Below are 14,631 nucleotides of genomic sequence, written 5' to 3'. Positions count from 1 at the left end.
TGAAATTATGCTCTTTGTACCGGCAGAGCAGAGGCAGCAGCCCCTGAAAACCAAAGGACAGAAAGAAAAACAAGAGATGCCCATCGCATGTTATCTTTGTTGGAATGTATGCCCTAAAACAATGTATTTGTTTTTATTTTATACATTCCTTATTATATGTTTTGTATTTTAATAACTTCTTATTTATCTGTTAAATATTAGATACAACCGATAAAGTCCTTATAATATTACTAATGTGATGATAGTCACAAGAGTTGGTGACTATGAGATATCAATCACATTTATAGTAATATTATTAAAATTCCCTAGTTTTTGTACTAATGAAATAGGACATCTTTAGTACGGTAAAACTAGTACACAGTTAGCCTCTAATTAATGTAATTAGTGGTTGTTCTCATCAACTATGGTATGAAGATACTTAGGCTAATGTGTAGATGATTTGAAAAGTACAAATGCATTGGAGTGATCCGTTTAGAGATCCCGTTAGGATATCTATCTAGTGCCAATGGTGTATCTCTAGTGAAAAATTGTGTAAGTGATCCTGCGACTTGAGATCACCATAGTATCTTGAGTGTGAATCGCTACATTTTGACTCTATTTACTTGTTACTCTTCGTGAGTACCTTAAAGTGTAGAAGTTGGATGTAGTGTGAAGCACGTAAAGAAAATGGGTGATCAAGATAGGATTTACCACTCTGATAGAAGGAGTTGATATCCGGATGGCCACTAGTGAGAAATTAACCCTAAAGTCGACTATTAGGTAAATTGAAGAATGTCTTCAATTTAACCTAATTAAGGGTAAATTTCGGGAACTAGAAAATTTAATTAGTCATCAGGGAATTGGCACTTATTCCTTATTCCTGACTAATTGGATATCTTTGGTAAAAGGATAATAATTACACGGTAATTTTTCACGGAAAGGTTAGGTCAAATACTCTTGAATAATTCCGAATAATTGGGCAGTCGCGATGTGTTGCTAGACACCGCTCGTGATTTATAATTATGGGTTAATTATTTATTATAAGTTATGATAAAATAAAGTTGTTTATTTTATCTAATTATTAAACCATAATTATTACTAATACATTCGGGACCTATTGGGTCACACGCAATAGAGATTTAATCCTGGATTAAAACTATGTAAATTGTCGGGGTTTAATTTTAAAAGAAAATTAATCCCAGGCCTATTTGAGCAGATAAGAGTAAATGGTTATCTCTTATCTATCAGATAATGATAGATAGAGTCTTATGTGATGAGAAGTCTAATGGTTTGGTTTTTGAATAAAACAAGAAGACTGATCATTCCATGATATGAGACATCTCTCTCTTTCTCCAAGTTGGTTTTTTTTGGGGGTTTAGCGGAGATACAGAAATAGTGTGTGAGCGTCACATACAAAAGAGAGAGAAAAACATACGTTCGAAGAGAGTAAAAAGGCTAGCACCTTTTTCTCTTCAATACATAGTTCGTGAGACGATCCAGGGTTGCTCTAGCGTGGATATCAGTAGAGGCAGGACGATTGGACTGCTCAAGGGCTGACCATCCTCAATCAACGCTGCAAGGAGACGCCGCTTGGATTAAGGTAATCCTAAAACCCCACTTTTAGTACATCATACGTAAAATCTAGGGTGATTCCTGGATGGTTTTAGGGAAATTTTTTATTTTTCCGCTGCGTAGTGTCCCTAAAACCCAACAATCTTTTCGTCATAGGATGGGAATTGCATGCAGACAAATCATGGTTTCCACTTCTCTGCCCTTTTCAACAGTTTCCACAAAGAATATCCTATTGCAAATTACTTAGTACTTTTTCTTGTATTCCCTCCTCTTTTTTTTCCCTCAAAAAGTTATATACAATTATAGGGTATCTGGCAATCAAAGCTTCACAAGAGGCCTCGACATTCCTAGAAGGAAGAATATTCTTACTTACTATCACTAATACTAGCTCTAAAGAAATTGAAAAACCCCTCGGATACTCACCTAAGTAAACAATTTAAAAGCACTGCTTTTTCGAGGTGAGCAAATATGGACAAAAATAACTGCTTTAAGGTTTAAAAGTGATACTCTTTCGGTGGGCACTTTTCGTGTTTAGCATGCAAGTCTTCGCAACTACTCATTTCCTCTTCCTCCCTTTTTCTTCTTTTGGGTCATTTAAATTTCTCAAGCAACAAACAACTTGGCATAATTTTCTCGTTAATTTTGGATTTGTGCAACGGATGCTGGATTAGAAAATCCATTCATTTCGATTTCCAACTTTTTTCCCTTGCTTTGTTTGGATTGTGATTTTCAGCAGAAAATTTTTTACGTTTTTCGTGAACATATTTCTTAATCATCTTTTTATCTCACATATATCAAATCACTACAATATAGTTTTTTACAAACACTTCTAAAAATAGCAATCCAAGCGAGATTGAAAAGTTGAAAAATAGCAATCATCTATTGATCTTTAAAGTTACAAAGCAGGAACAAGGAATTTTATTCAACCCTTTAATTAACTATCATCTTTCGCAGCATCATTCAACATTAATTATCATGAACCAAGTAATAAATAGTGCAAATGCAATGCAGTGCTAGCCTTTCACTATTAGTAAAATGTTAAAATTTGTGTACTTATTTATATTTTGCTAAATATATAGTTAGCACTCTGATATTGAGTCATCATATGTTTATTGAGCTACAATTCTTGAATTTGAGAAAATTATAAAGAAGTTGAAGCCAAATATCGACTTCCATTGACCTATTCGTTAAAAGTTATGCAGCTTCATAAGCAATTCAACAGAGGAAAGCAATTTATTTTTTTGGCAACCTCACTTTTTGTTTATTGAATACGAAACAACTTGTCTAATTTTTTAACATAGAAAGAAGAAACAAAGCAAAAGAAGCTTACTTCTCTTTAGATAATTGGAAGGTCAATCTTACAAACGTAAAGCATTCCACGGATGAGGAAGGGGGGCTAGCTTGCAAAGTTGGGTAAAATTTTTTTTTTTTAATCGTCAATCTTGTAGGCCTCCCATAATTCTAGGTTATGAACTATGAATGCACAATCTTGGAAACTATCAATCCACACTCTTTATGGATTAGAACAGAAATCCGATCCTCTTTTTTTTTTTTTTTAATCCTTAAATTCTTGGGTCTTTTTTTTCTTTTTCTCCTTTATATCTGCATATAAAATCAGGAGAGAAACTCTTTCCAAGTTTTATCAGTTTTTGTAAAATCCCTACCAAGCTTGACCAGTCGATCCCCTTATCTTTTTGTGTCAAAACTTTTGTTGTGTCTCCAATGTCTCTTTTTCTCTTTCTTTTTTTTTTTTGGTTATCACCCCTATTAATCTAAGGAATCCAGAGTCTTGTTAAATAAAATTATTACATTTTCTTATTTCTTTTTGTTTAACCAAACATATTAATCTAAGGAGTCATGAGTTTTCCCAAGTAAAAACTTACCAATTTCTTATATTTGTTTGCCGCATCTAACACTAATGCACCTACCATAAATATTGACGAGGCTTGGATTTGAGCCCTCCCAATAAAGTGTGTGCATTTGTTTCGACCAATCTTTGTCAACATGCATGCATGTAGATGCTTAAATGTACTACATATTTTTCCTTAATCTATGTTTGTATAATTTTTAGGAGTTTGGCTAAAACCTTAAATTTAATGGATTCAAATTTTAATATATGTAGACGTGTTTGATAACAAAAAATTGAATATCTAAATTAATTAAGTAGCACTGAATTTCGTGGTAAAACCTGCTTCCAAAAATAAGTGACAAATTATTCACTTATCACTTAATGTAATATATACTCAAAATGTATCGGATTTAGTACTTAACAATTCAATAATTTAATGGATTTAGATTCCAGATTTCAGATTCCAAATTTCAGTTTTCAGACTGTAGTTTTATCAAACGCACGACAAGACAATCGTAAAAGAGACCTTAGGTATTATTATTTTGTAAAAATAAATTTAATTTTAAAAAGTGTCTAATATATAATAAATAATAAATATAGATGTGACAATTTACACGATATGTTCAATATGCGTTGAACTTTTGTTAGACAAATCTAATTTTAAAAGAATAGATCTGTCACAAATTAAGCCAAACCCTTAACCATTGGACCAAAAAAGCATGGGGTGTAAAATAATCTGACCCTAAAATACTGATGTCCAGACCCATGAATCATTCAAAAATATGATTTGGTATCAAAGATAAGTGCCTTTCACACATATTACTGTTTAATACAAATGAACCAAGTGTTTCTTTTTGCCAACCAAAAAGAAAAATCAGGAGAAGTTTTTATTTTTTTTTATCTTTTTTTTAAATGTTGAACAATTTTGTATCATTACTCAATGCATAGATTGATGACGACAATTAGAAACTAGCAAGTAAAAATACATATATACTACAAGATTTATCAATCGTTGCTAGAAATATTGGATAAATGGCCGGTTTTTTTTTTTTTTTTTCCTTTTGTAGCTGCTGAGCTAAAGCCAATTGTCAAATGCAGATGAAGCTTGTCTTTAATGGTTCGGATGTGAATACGTACTATTGGACTTTGTCTTTAGCAGATGTGCATGTTTTGGCACTAATATTGCATGTTGGACTTGATCAACTTACTCTTAGTTGAAACACGAGCTTTATGTTTGAAACTCTCAATGTTAGTGAGGTCATAGTGTTAATTAGAGAACTTTGACATCGTTTCAGCATCTAATCCTTCACACTAAATCATACGTTTACCTTTTAAATGGTTCTCCTAATTAAAAAAAAAACATTTGCTTTTTTTTTTTTTAACAAGGGAAAAGTGGGATTTAGGAAGAGGAAAAAGGCAGGGGGATTAGAACACAGAACCTTAGCGATCTGAAAATTTTTTTTTCTAACAGGAGAAGGGTGGGATCTAAGAAGTGGGGAGAGGGCGAGGGAAGTTTGAATCCAGGATCTCTAATTGTTGAATAAGTGACTCCAAAGCTCGTAAAATCGTTTGCTCCTTGACGCATAAATGAGGTGAAAATATATAGATTCCTTATGAAAAACAGATTCAATTGTATTCTCCAAATCACAACAACAGAGATTACCACAAGATTTTTTTTTTTTGTTCCCAACTCCCTTAAATTCGAACCAAAATTGATAATTTAATACTTATTCCAGCCCAAGAAAGAAAAATAAAAAAAAATAGGAACAAAGATTGAAATCAAATACTATGTGGAAGATCTGTTCAACTCTATTATGAATACAGTCAGTCAGCAAGAAACACCCATGCCCTCTTGGGCTGCTGCATCAGCACTCACTCGTTTGCAAAACAAACGTTCCCAAACAGAGAAAAGTCCTATTTTAGCACTCGAGTGGCTGTTAGGTCTAATGAAACTTTTTCTTTGTTCATCAAAATTGACCACTAAAAGTAGGAAAAAATGAACGTTTCAACAATGTTTTTTGCAATCAATTTGAGATGGAATGGTTGGCTCTTACCATTCACAAATACTGGGCTCTTTCTCCGCTCAACATTCGACGACATATGAATGATGACCATTTCCAGTTGTAGCAAATACTCTTTTTAGTACTTGTCTTTTATCATATATAACACTCTGATAACTACTCAATATTTCAAGCCAAATTTTGTATCTAACGTTTACTTCTTACCATCTTATGATTTCTTTAGGACAACCAATGGAAAAAAACTGTTAAAGAAAATAAAACAAGACAATAGAAGAGTACAGAAATTTCACTAACAAATTTCACAAAAGAAAGGGAATTTGTTGATAATTCTTGAGGCGTGTACAAACACTATCCTCAAGGTGTTTATTGCTCCCACTACACATAGCAGTTTGCTTCTAGGTTAAGACAACATGCCTCTAGGATACAAGAAGAATGAAGAACTTTTAACAGTAAAACGAAAAGGTCTTTTCTAAGAAAAGATCAAATTGGCTAAGTAAATTTGTTTTACTTAAAAACGTGTCATTTATATAGGAAAGATAACCCAAAAGACATCAAAATTAAAGTGTCACAATTTCCTCACTTTAATGATCATCAAGAGGTTGCTTTAACCTCCTTAATGGGCAAAAGCATGCCAAAACGGTTTCCTCACTATAATGATCATCAAGAGATTTCAATTAGTCTCCTTTAATGGACAAAAATATGCCAAAACAATTTCCTAACTATAATGGTCATCAAGAGACTACATTAAACATTTTTCTTTTGTCCAATATTTTGAATTTGAAAAGCTATATTTCTATTTCAATTCACAAACTATTCCAACAAAAATTAGAGCATGGGAAGATACAACATTTTCATGCAAAATATTGCCCTCCGGCCTCCACTTTCTTTAATCAGGATAAAGCACATGAAATATTCATTCATGTTGCTCGTCTCCGGTCCCCCACTTTCTTCAAATTGATTACATTTATTTTAAATAAATTGAAAGAAACCAAACTGTTGCATCATTTTGACGTTATCACATGCCCTTTTACTTGTGTACAATTCTTTTTTGGATTTTAGTTCCAAATAAAAGAAGGTTCCAAGCCAGTTTCTTCTTGTTATATTGAAACATGTTCTCAATCTCCTCAATTTAAGATTCATTACACCTTTTTAGTTGTCAAGAATTTAATTTATATGTCTTCATCTATTGAAGACTATACATTTGGCTTTCTTGCTTCGTATGCATAACTAGTAAAGAATGTTTAATTTTTATACTATGATTGTCATTTGCATAACAACTTTAAGCAAAATTCCAAAATCTATAAAAGCAACATGAGTATCAAATTTTGATCTTGTCTAGAAACACTCGTATATGGAGATTACTATTTCTTATCATTGAAATATTAACTACTACCACTTCAATAATTCTTGAAAGTTGTCATATCACTTCAACATTTTCTCGAAAAGTCTTGAATTCAAAACCTTCCACTTATCTTAAAAAAAAAAAAAAAAAAGACACTTCAACATTTTCTAAAATGAGCCCTGGACAATGGATGTTAATTATGTTCCCTTTTTAGGCATCTCGAAGGAAATTTACTGAACATTGTTGAGTGCCCAATCTGGCTAATGCTTTAGAATTGGCCCAAACAAATGTAGTTTTGAATTGGGCTACTATCCAATCTTTTTTCCAATTGCTAGATTTTGAGTATTTCCGCACACCAATGTTGATTTTCGCATTTCAATCCAAGACTGTGACTCTCGACCCTATTTATCAATCTGATTGGCCCTTACGTGACCTGGTTGATATTACCTTGAAGATGCCCATGTATCAAGGCCAATGTGTACCAACTTCATAAAAGTTAAAAACCAGTTAGCTAGCACTTGAAAGAAATGTACACACCACAAATATACATTTATCAGACTCCCTCTGTAACCTTGAAAGATCCAAAATCAAAATATTGCCTTAATTATACCCAATCTTCTAGTCTAGGCAAGTATATTCTTTAGTCAAATCATCACGTTGAAATCATCTCAAACAGTGCATTTCTTGTGAGATATCAAACATCTACGATAGAAGCAAATGATGCAGTTTTAACTGAAAAAAATAATATGGATCTCGAAAAGCGAAAAATGCTAAAAATAAATCCCTTGAAGAATATAGGTGAAATAATTTACCATTATCAACAAACTACTAGCACCCAATTTGATAGCTTTAATATCACCAAACTAACTCTCTCATGTCTCACAGGCTACTGCACATTTTAAGGAGTCTAAGCAAAAGTTGAGCAATCTATACAGCTTCCTAGTGTTGCATTTCAGACTGAAGCACTATGTCTACCTATAGGCTATATCCCCATTACAAAGAATTAGCAGCATGAACTTGTGCATGAACAAGAGCATTTTGGCCAACTACAGGAGCATTTAGTACACCAGAATGAACATTTCATGCAGCCAGGTTTTATACATTCTAGGCACCTAGGTCTCCATTCAGGGCATTTTGGCTGACATGCTGAGCATTTGGGCCACCAGCAACATGAGTTGCAGTTAGGTTTCGAGCAACTAAAGCAACTGGATCGCTTACATTTTACTTTGCAGCACTTGGTGGCGGAATTCCTGGCAGCAGAATTTGACCTCTTGTTTAGCCGTAGAGTTTGCCGGATCTTTTCAAGTCGGATTTCAGTGGTCATATTCTCCATTTCTTGAACAAATTTACAAAGATGGCGAATGTAATCTGGATATAGCTCCAGGTTGCAGTGCCCACCACCTTTAATCCACAAGGGTTCATATGGGTCCCTAGCCATTTTCCATAGTCCACTGCCATGTAGCCAGTTCACTACATCATCTTCAGTACCCTGTAAAACGCTAGCATAAGGAACCGCTTTAATAATAAAAAGCTCGTTTTCAAAAAGACCAACCAAAAGATTTCACTGGAACTGTTCTCCAGTACACCAAAGACAACTTAGCCCTTATGGTTAATCCTTCTCTTACCAAGAAAAATAACTTTTAAAGCTGACATTACCTTAAGGTAGGGCAAGAACTCACATTCATGCAACATAATTTACAGCATATATTATTCCCTTATCCATCTTTTAGTAAGTTAGGATATAAAAGGAGCCAGAGTCATCAGGCAGCAAACATCCATAATATATCAAGTTAAATGTAGTGACATAAGACGGCGTTTGATTATACAAAGTTGATCTTTAACAACAAAGACAAACAAATCTTTAATAGTTCTGATGCTGACTACATAATTTTCAAGCATAAATCTAGCCCCCTCCGGAGCACTGGACATGATTCCTCGATCAAATCTTATCTTTCTTTACTCTATTTGTTTCCTGCTTTCAGGAGCATCAGATTAAGCAAGAGAAGCTTAGTCACTGTCTGTCCATGAATAACTAGAATGCAGCATTTGCATAGATTAAGTCATTTCATCTACTTGAGTTTAGTGGCATACTAAATTAATGTTCTTCCACTCCCTAATATTAGTCAATATAGCGATTAAAAGCTCATAATGAGTCCAATCAATCCAACAAACCAAAAGAACATTTATAGAACCCCCAGTGCTTACCAAGGCAGACAAACAAAAAATAGAAAAAGGGGCGGTAGTAAAAGCATGCTGTGCCCATGAGTTTACATATAAACATATGAAAACTTCCAACTACTTGAGAACCAATACAACATCCTGCTAGTTACAATAATTGTTTACTCTTTTGAAAACTTTATCTCAACAAACTTAATCTCAAACTGTTGTTATTTAAATTTCTACCTGCAAAGCTAAAACACAAACATCTTCTGATTGAGGAATATGATTTTGGCTTGAGCAGTCATCAGTCAATTCCAATACTTGCAGTCAATTGAATCCTTCCTACTTATACTTATTAGTAAAATTTCTTGTATATGTCCTATTACTGGGTACAGGAGTTCAGTCCATGATCACCGACTAGTGTGTCATATTTTTAGACCCTAAATTTATAAAATATTCCTCTGGAATGACTTTTAGACAAGAATATGCAGCAAAAAAAAAAAAAAAAAGGAAACCCAATCATAAAGAAGAAGCAAGTTTTATATCCACTCAGCAAGAATAAGAGTTGTTGGTCTGAATGTTCATCACTACACACTCTGGGTGAGTATAACTTCAAAATCACGGAGAAAAATAAAAAGATTAAAATCAAATCAAATATGAAGAACACTTACATGAATAACAAGCACAGGGCACTTCACCTTCCGAATTTTATTTACATTCTGCACATTGAAAGAACAACAATGAATTTAAGCAGCAAAAATTGGATTTCCTGCTATATTTTGTGTAAAAGCACAAGCCATAACTCTTGATTTATTCAGAAAAGAAATGTATGGTCATACTGGACTTGAATTAACAAAGTATAGCTTCTATCTCAACGATAACATTTCAATAGTCTAAAAAAGATTCTCGCAACCAAAATATCCACAAAATTGCAGTATATTTCCTCAACTTTGATAGCATCATATTGTGCCAAATTGAAAAGCTTCAATTACTACAGAAGCACAAATACTTAGTAGGATTAACACAATGAAGGGTATTATCATCATCTTCACATGAACACATTTTGTTGAAAACAGTTTTCAAGCGAAAATCAAGCCACCATGATTGCATACAATAATTGTTTTGCTCAAAGGTCTGCTCCTTCTGTGCTATAGTTTCAGTCAAATTGCACTTGGGACAATGCATTTAATTAAGTCAGAACAAGAAACCAAATCAATGAATTTCTAGCTCACAAACAAGAACTGCAGGGAATCTACCATGAGAACATCATACCATTTATTTGTTAGATCACAGATGGTTTGATCGGACAACAAAGAAATGCATCAAGATCTGCTAAAACTATTGTAACTAATGATCAGTATCTTGTAGCAGCTGAACTTCAAAGTGGATGGGTCAAAATAGATTGTTGAAACTTGCTAAGATGATTTACATTAAATTCTTGAACCACAATATCAACTAACATAGAGTCTAACATCAAAGGTTTCAAGGTCAAAATAGATTGTTGAAACATGGTAAGATGATTTACGTTAAATTCTTGAACCACAATATCAACTAACACAGAGTCTAACATCAAAGGTTTCAATTAACTATACAGATAGACTACATAAGCAGAATCAATGAATATCCTCTTGTTTCATCTCTTGTACTGACTGGAGAGCATATAGCTACTTACCCTGTAAATGTCAAAACATAGCGTGAACTTCACGTGACAGAGCACACGAAGACCAGAAAGAATCGCACTGTGCAGAACTACACCCCTCAACCTGGGAAGTTTAGCTGCCAAGTGCAATGTTGGTCCACTTCCAACAGATTGTCCATATAAAATTAAGTCTTCCTGGCTAACCCCATATTCAGTTTCCAGGCAGTCGTATACTGCTTCTATGTCAGCATAAGTATCAAATTCACTTGGCTGTCACATAAACAGAAATAAAGTATTTTAGACATCAAAAAAATAATATGACAGAGACCGCACATGCAAAACTAGAGCCTGGAAAACAAACCAGGTCAGTACCAAGTGATATTTTACCAGGCCAGAACAAAATGTTAAACTCTATAACTTGTCTCATATGAGGTTCACCACAAACTGGTTCCCTGATTGACATCCAATGTCAAGAGTTTTATCTCTGTTGCACAGCCAGATTGCATACGCTTTACACTAAAGTATCTATATCTGCAGGGACAAGTCAAAGGTGCTTGACCCAAACTTGCCTTGTGGATTTTTAATGTTGAACTACTCTTTCCAGCCTTAAAAGTGAAAAAATAAATTCTATTACAGGTTTGGCCCGTAGATGAGAATCATTTTCAACTGGTAATGTACATTTTGGATTGAGGATTCATAATGAGTAAGAGTTACTCCTCCGCTGTCGCTGAACACGAACAAATTAAAAGAGCTTTTAAGGCCAAAATCTTCAATCTTAACGACTTTTCTTTACTCAAAACTTATTCAGACACAGATACATTGGTTACGTAGCACCAAGTCAACATGCATTGCAGTGAAGTATAAAGATTAGAAGCAAAATAGAAAAGGGATTACGATTGGATGGAGACAAAGGCTTAAGAGAGAGTCTCAGTAACCTTGTAGTCTAAGATATGCATGAAGACACCTCATTGGGGACTTAAGACGCATCAAATACGACACAAAGAGACTGCTAAAAAAAAGGAATTTCATACAAGCTAAAATGTACATCAGCAACTTATCTACTGCCATCAACTAAGCATGCTATATTTGGCTAACATTTTTTGGATAGAGCTTTATTTGCAAAAAAAAATTTGATTGCATCACAGACACATCTTTCAACCATCCTTTTATCTTTTCAACCACTTTTTTATCTCACATGTATCACATCACAAAAAGTGCTACAGTATTTTATCAAAATACTATTCCAAATAATCTCCTATCCAAACACACTCATTGTTTTGCATTAATTTCCAAGCTCATTATGCAAACACTACACATATGCACCTAATATCACGTCCTCTCCCCCTTTCATGTGAAAGGAAATGACCGTAGTCATTAGCTATGTCATTTTGTAAGCTGCCATACCATTCTAAAAGTTGTACGTATATCAAACAACCTCCTGTCCCCACCTCGATATTTTAATTGTTATATTCCACATATTCTCTGTTCCCGGACTCATTTTTGACCATGAACAGAAATGGGTCATAATTGCACATTATGATCCTTATTTTTGACAAGGCCAAGATAGCAGATATAGATGGATGATGGTAAGTCGAACTGACCTTGCCGGTAGAAGCTCCATAGCCAGAATAATCATATCTGCATAAGAAATTACGAAGGAAAAGTCATGACTAGAAGGGAAGTTTCAGTAAGTACATGAATCCAATTAATCGCAAGACAAACAAATATCTACAAAAATAAGCAAATTATTGACAATAATCTTCAATTATGAATCAAAGTCAATGGTTACATCCACAATCAGAAAGCTATGTTTAGCCTAACTGAAAAGAGTCTATGACAGTAGAAAACCAGTTTAACAGCTTTATCCTTCAAATTCATGATGTGCAAACAAAACCAAAACTACTATTAAGCCACAGATTCTGGAAACAACACAGAGAGGACACTGAAAGCTTTTCCAAGGTAGCATCACTCTAACTCCAAAAAACCCATTATACCTGACATGACAGTAGGAAGCATATGGACAAAACAAGCGCAATTTGGTAACATAAAAGTAAAAGATAAGTTTCACTGCCCAAAAGCACAATCCCCAAAGAGATCACAATTCACAATGTCTCTATCACAACCCACCAGTTAAATTCTCCTTTTTCACTTTCACATTTCATTCGGAGAAAGTCACCAGTATTCCCAGATTCACTTTTACTCACAAAGGACAAGAAAAATGAAAAACAAGTAAAAGTGGAAAGGGATGTGCACCATGTAACAACAAGAAAACCATAATACAGCCCTACCTCACTTCAATGCAGCATATTTTATTGTAAAAAACAAAAGCAAATAATCCATTCAACAACCTTGTGGAGAAAAACTATCAGGGAAAAGCATCAACTTGGACACTTAAATCAAGTCTGTGAAAAAAAAAAACAACGCTAACAGGGATCCTCCTTTTTTTCTTTTTTTTTAACTTGTTAAAACTGGAACAACTCAACCGAGTGAAACAGAAGATCTGAGGCAAGGCTTTGCTACCGTAGCGATTCATCAACAAAACAAATCCGTTTCACAGTCTTGGCCGAGTAAAGGCCAGACAAAAATGCAAACTTTCCCCATAGAAAACAAGAAAAGGCGAAAACTTTACAAAGACATTTAACATTTGACAGAAAGAAATTAGTTCTAACCCATCTAGAAACAAACACCACCACCGCCCCGCCCCCTCCCAAAAAAAGGGTAAAAATAAAGAGAAAGAGAAATGCCAAAAGCGATTAAATCGTGCAAGAGAAAAAGGCCTAAAAAGTGACCTTTACCAAAACCATGAATATTAAATGTAAAGACATCCCATATCCTAGAAACACAGCATAACATATATTCAATATATCCACCTCCAAGATTTTCCGTCATTAATGAGCTCCAAAAAAAGAACCCATTTGCTAAAACTAATAATAAAAAAAAGAAAAAAAAATGTGCCAGATGAACAAACAAAGCCCAGAAGTTTGTGTACCAAATATATATATAGATTATCAATAGGAAAAGCACAAAAAATATTTTTATGAACAACAAAAAGAAAATGCAGAAAATTTGAAAAGAAGAAAGGTAAAAATGGGGATACCCCATGAGGTTGACTCTGAGATTAGCTTTAAGTTGGATAAAGAGGTCATAGAGCTGGCCCAGATCAGCTGCATTGCCATGAGAGTATAAAACAGTGAGCCTAGCATATGGGTTCTTTAAATAAAAAGCTACAATTTTGTTTCCTCTTTTGGTGTCAAGCAACAACACATCTAGACTAGGATCATCAGGTGCACCGGAAATGGGCATAGACGACGTCGTAGATACGGCCACCAACTTCCCATCATCTCTCTTCTTCACCTGATAAGTCGCCGGAGAAGGAGGAAAGAATGCAAATTTTGCTGCCAGCTGAGATATGAGACAACCCATGTTGCAAAAAAAATCGAACAAGATGGTTTTTTTATTTTCTTCTTTAGAGTTTTCCCCTGAAATTCCTCCAGCCGCACCCCAGTTTTTGAATGGCTTTTGCAGACCCTTTTCATGAATGCATGTGTTCTTAACTGGGTTGGTCTTGGAATTTTAAAAACAGCTTTTAAAAAAAAAAAATTTTGAATAACGTTTAGTATGTGTTTTTGGGTGTTTTTGTCTTGTATTGGTGTGTGTTTTTGAGGAGTTCGGGAGATGGTAGGTGTGAGATGGGGTTTTGGAGCGGGTAGTTGCAGAGAAGAGGTCAAGGGGGAGAGTAAATTGCAGGGCTTTTAAGGGCTCTGTTTAAGTCTGTTTGCATAAAACTGTGAAAGCTGAGATCATGCATCTTACTGGCATCTGGTTTGATACTGCAGAGAGTGTTAGTGTGTGTGTGAGAGAGAGAGAGAGAAAGCAGCAAATAGCGAGAGATAAGTGAGGAGTTGCTGCTTGTGTGTTATTGCAGTGTTGGGGGTATATATGTGGACTGTGGAGGTTGGGGTGGCAGAAGAGAAGAGATCAGAATAGGGAGAAAATCAGAAGGGGCGGAGTTGGTGCAATTTTGTGTCTGTTTCCGAATGAGTTGAAAGAATTGGAGCTCTTTGAAGGG

At 34.5% G+C, this 14,631-nt stretch overlaps 1 protein-coding gene across 1 annotated transcript; it reads right to left on the bottom strand.

Moving 5' to 3' along the window:
• Positions 1-7,567: 7,567 nt before the first annotated feature.
• On the bottom strand, positions 7,568-14,427 carry LOC113781229 (alpha/beta hydrolase domain-containing protein 17B). Its single transcript, XM_027327128.1, has 5 exons — positions 13,660-14,427; positions 12,164-12,200; positions 10,596-10,832; positions 9,595-9,642; positions 7,568-8,252 (listed from the first exon to the last, which is right to left on the bottom strand). Exons 1-5 carry the CDS (start codon positions 13,983-13,985, stop codon positions 7,767-7,769), a joined length of 1,134 nt encoding a protein of 377 aa, XP_027182929.1. The 5' UTR covers positions 13,986-14,427; the 3' UTR covers positions 7,568-7,766.
• Between the last annotated feature and the right edge of the window lie 204 nt (positions 14,428-14,631).

Source organism: Coffea eugenioides, chromosome 8 (assembly GCF_003713205.1).
Source record: "Coffea eugenioides isolate CCC68of chromosome 8, Ceug_1.0, whole genome shotgun sequence".
Taxonomy (NCBI): Eukaryota; Viridiplantae; Streptophyta; class Magnoliopsida; order Gentianales; family Rubiaceae; genus Coffea; species Coffea eugenioides.
Note: the sequence above shows the minus strand (reverse complement) of the source record. Positions and strands in the feature narration are given on the sequence as shown.

Bases quoted from the DNA above. Each gene is read 5' to 3' on its own strand.
- LOC113781229 (XM_027327128.1), bottom strand. From the start codon at position 13,985: ATGGGTTGTCTCATATCTCAGCTGGCAGCAAAATTTGCATTCTTTCCT. The intron at 12,201-13,659 runs GTATCCCCATTT...TTTCTTATGCAG, and splicing joins CTCAGAGTCAACCTCATGGG to ATATGATTATTCTGGCTATG. The intron at 9,643-10,595 runs GTAAGTAGCTAT...TTCAATGTGCAG, and splicing joins TATGTTTTGACATTTACAGG to AATGTAAATAAAATTCGGAA.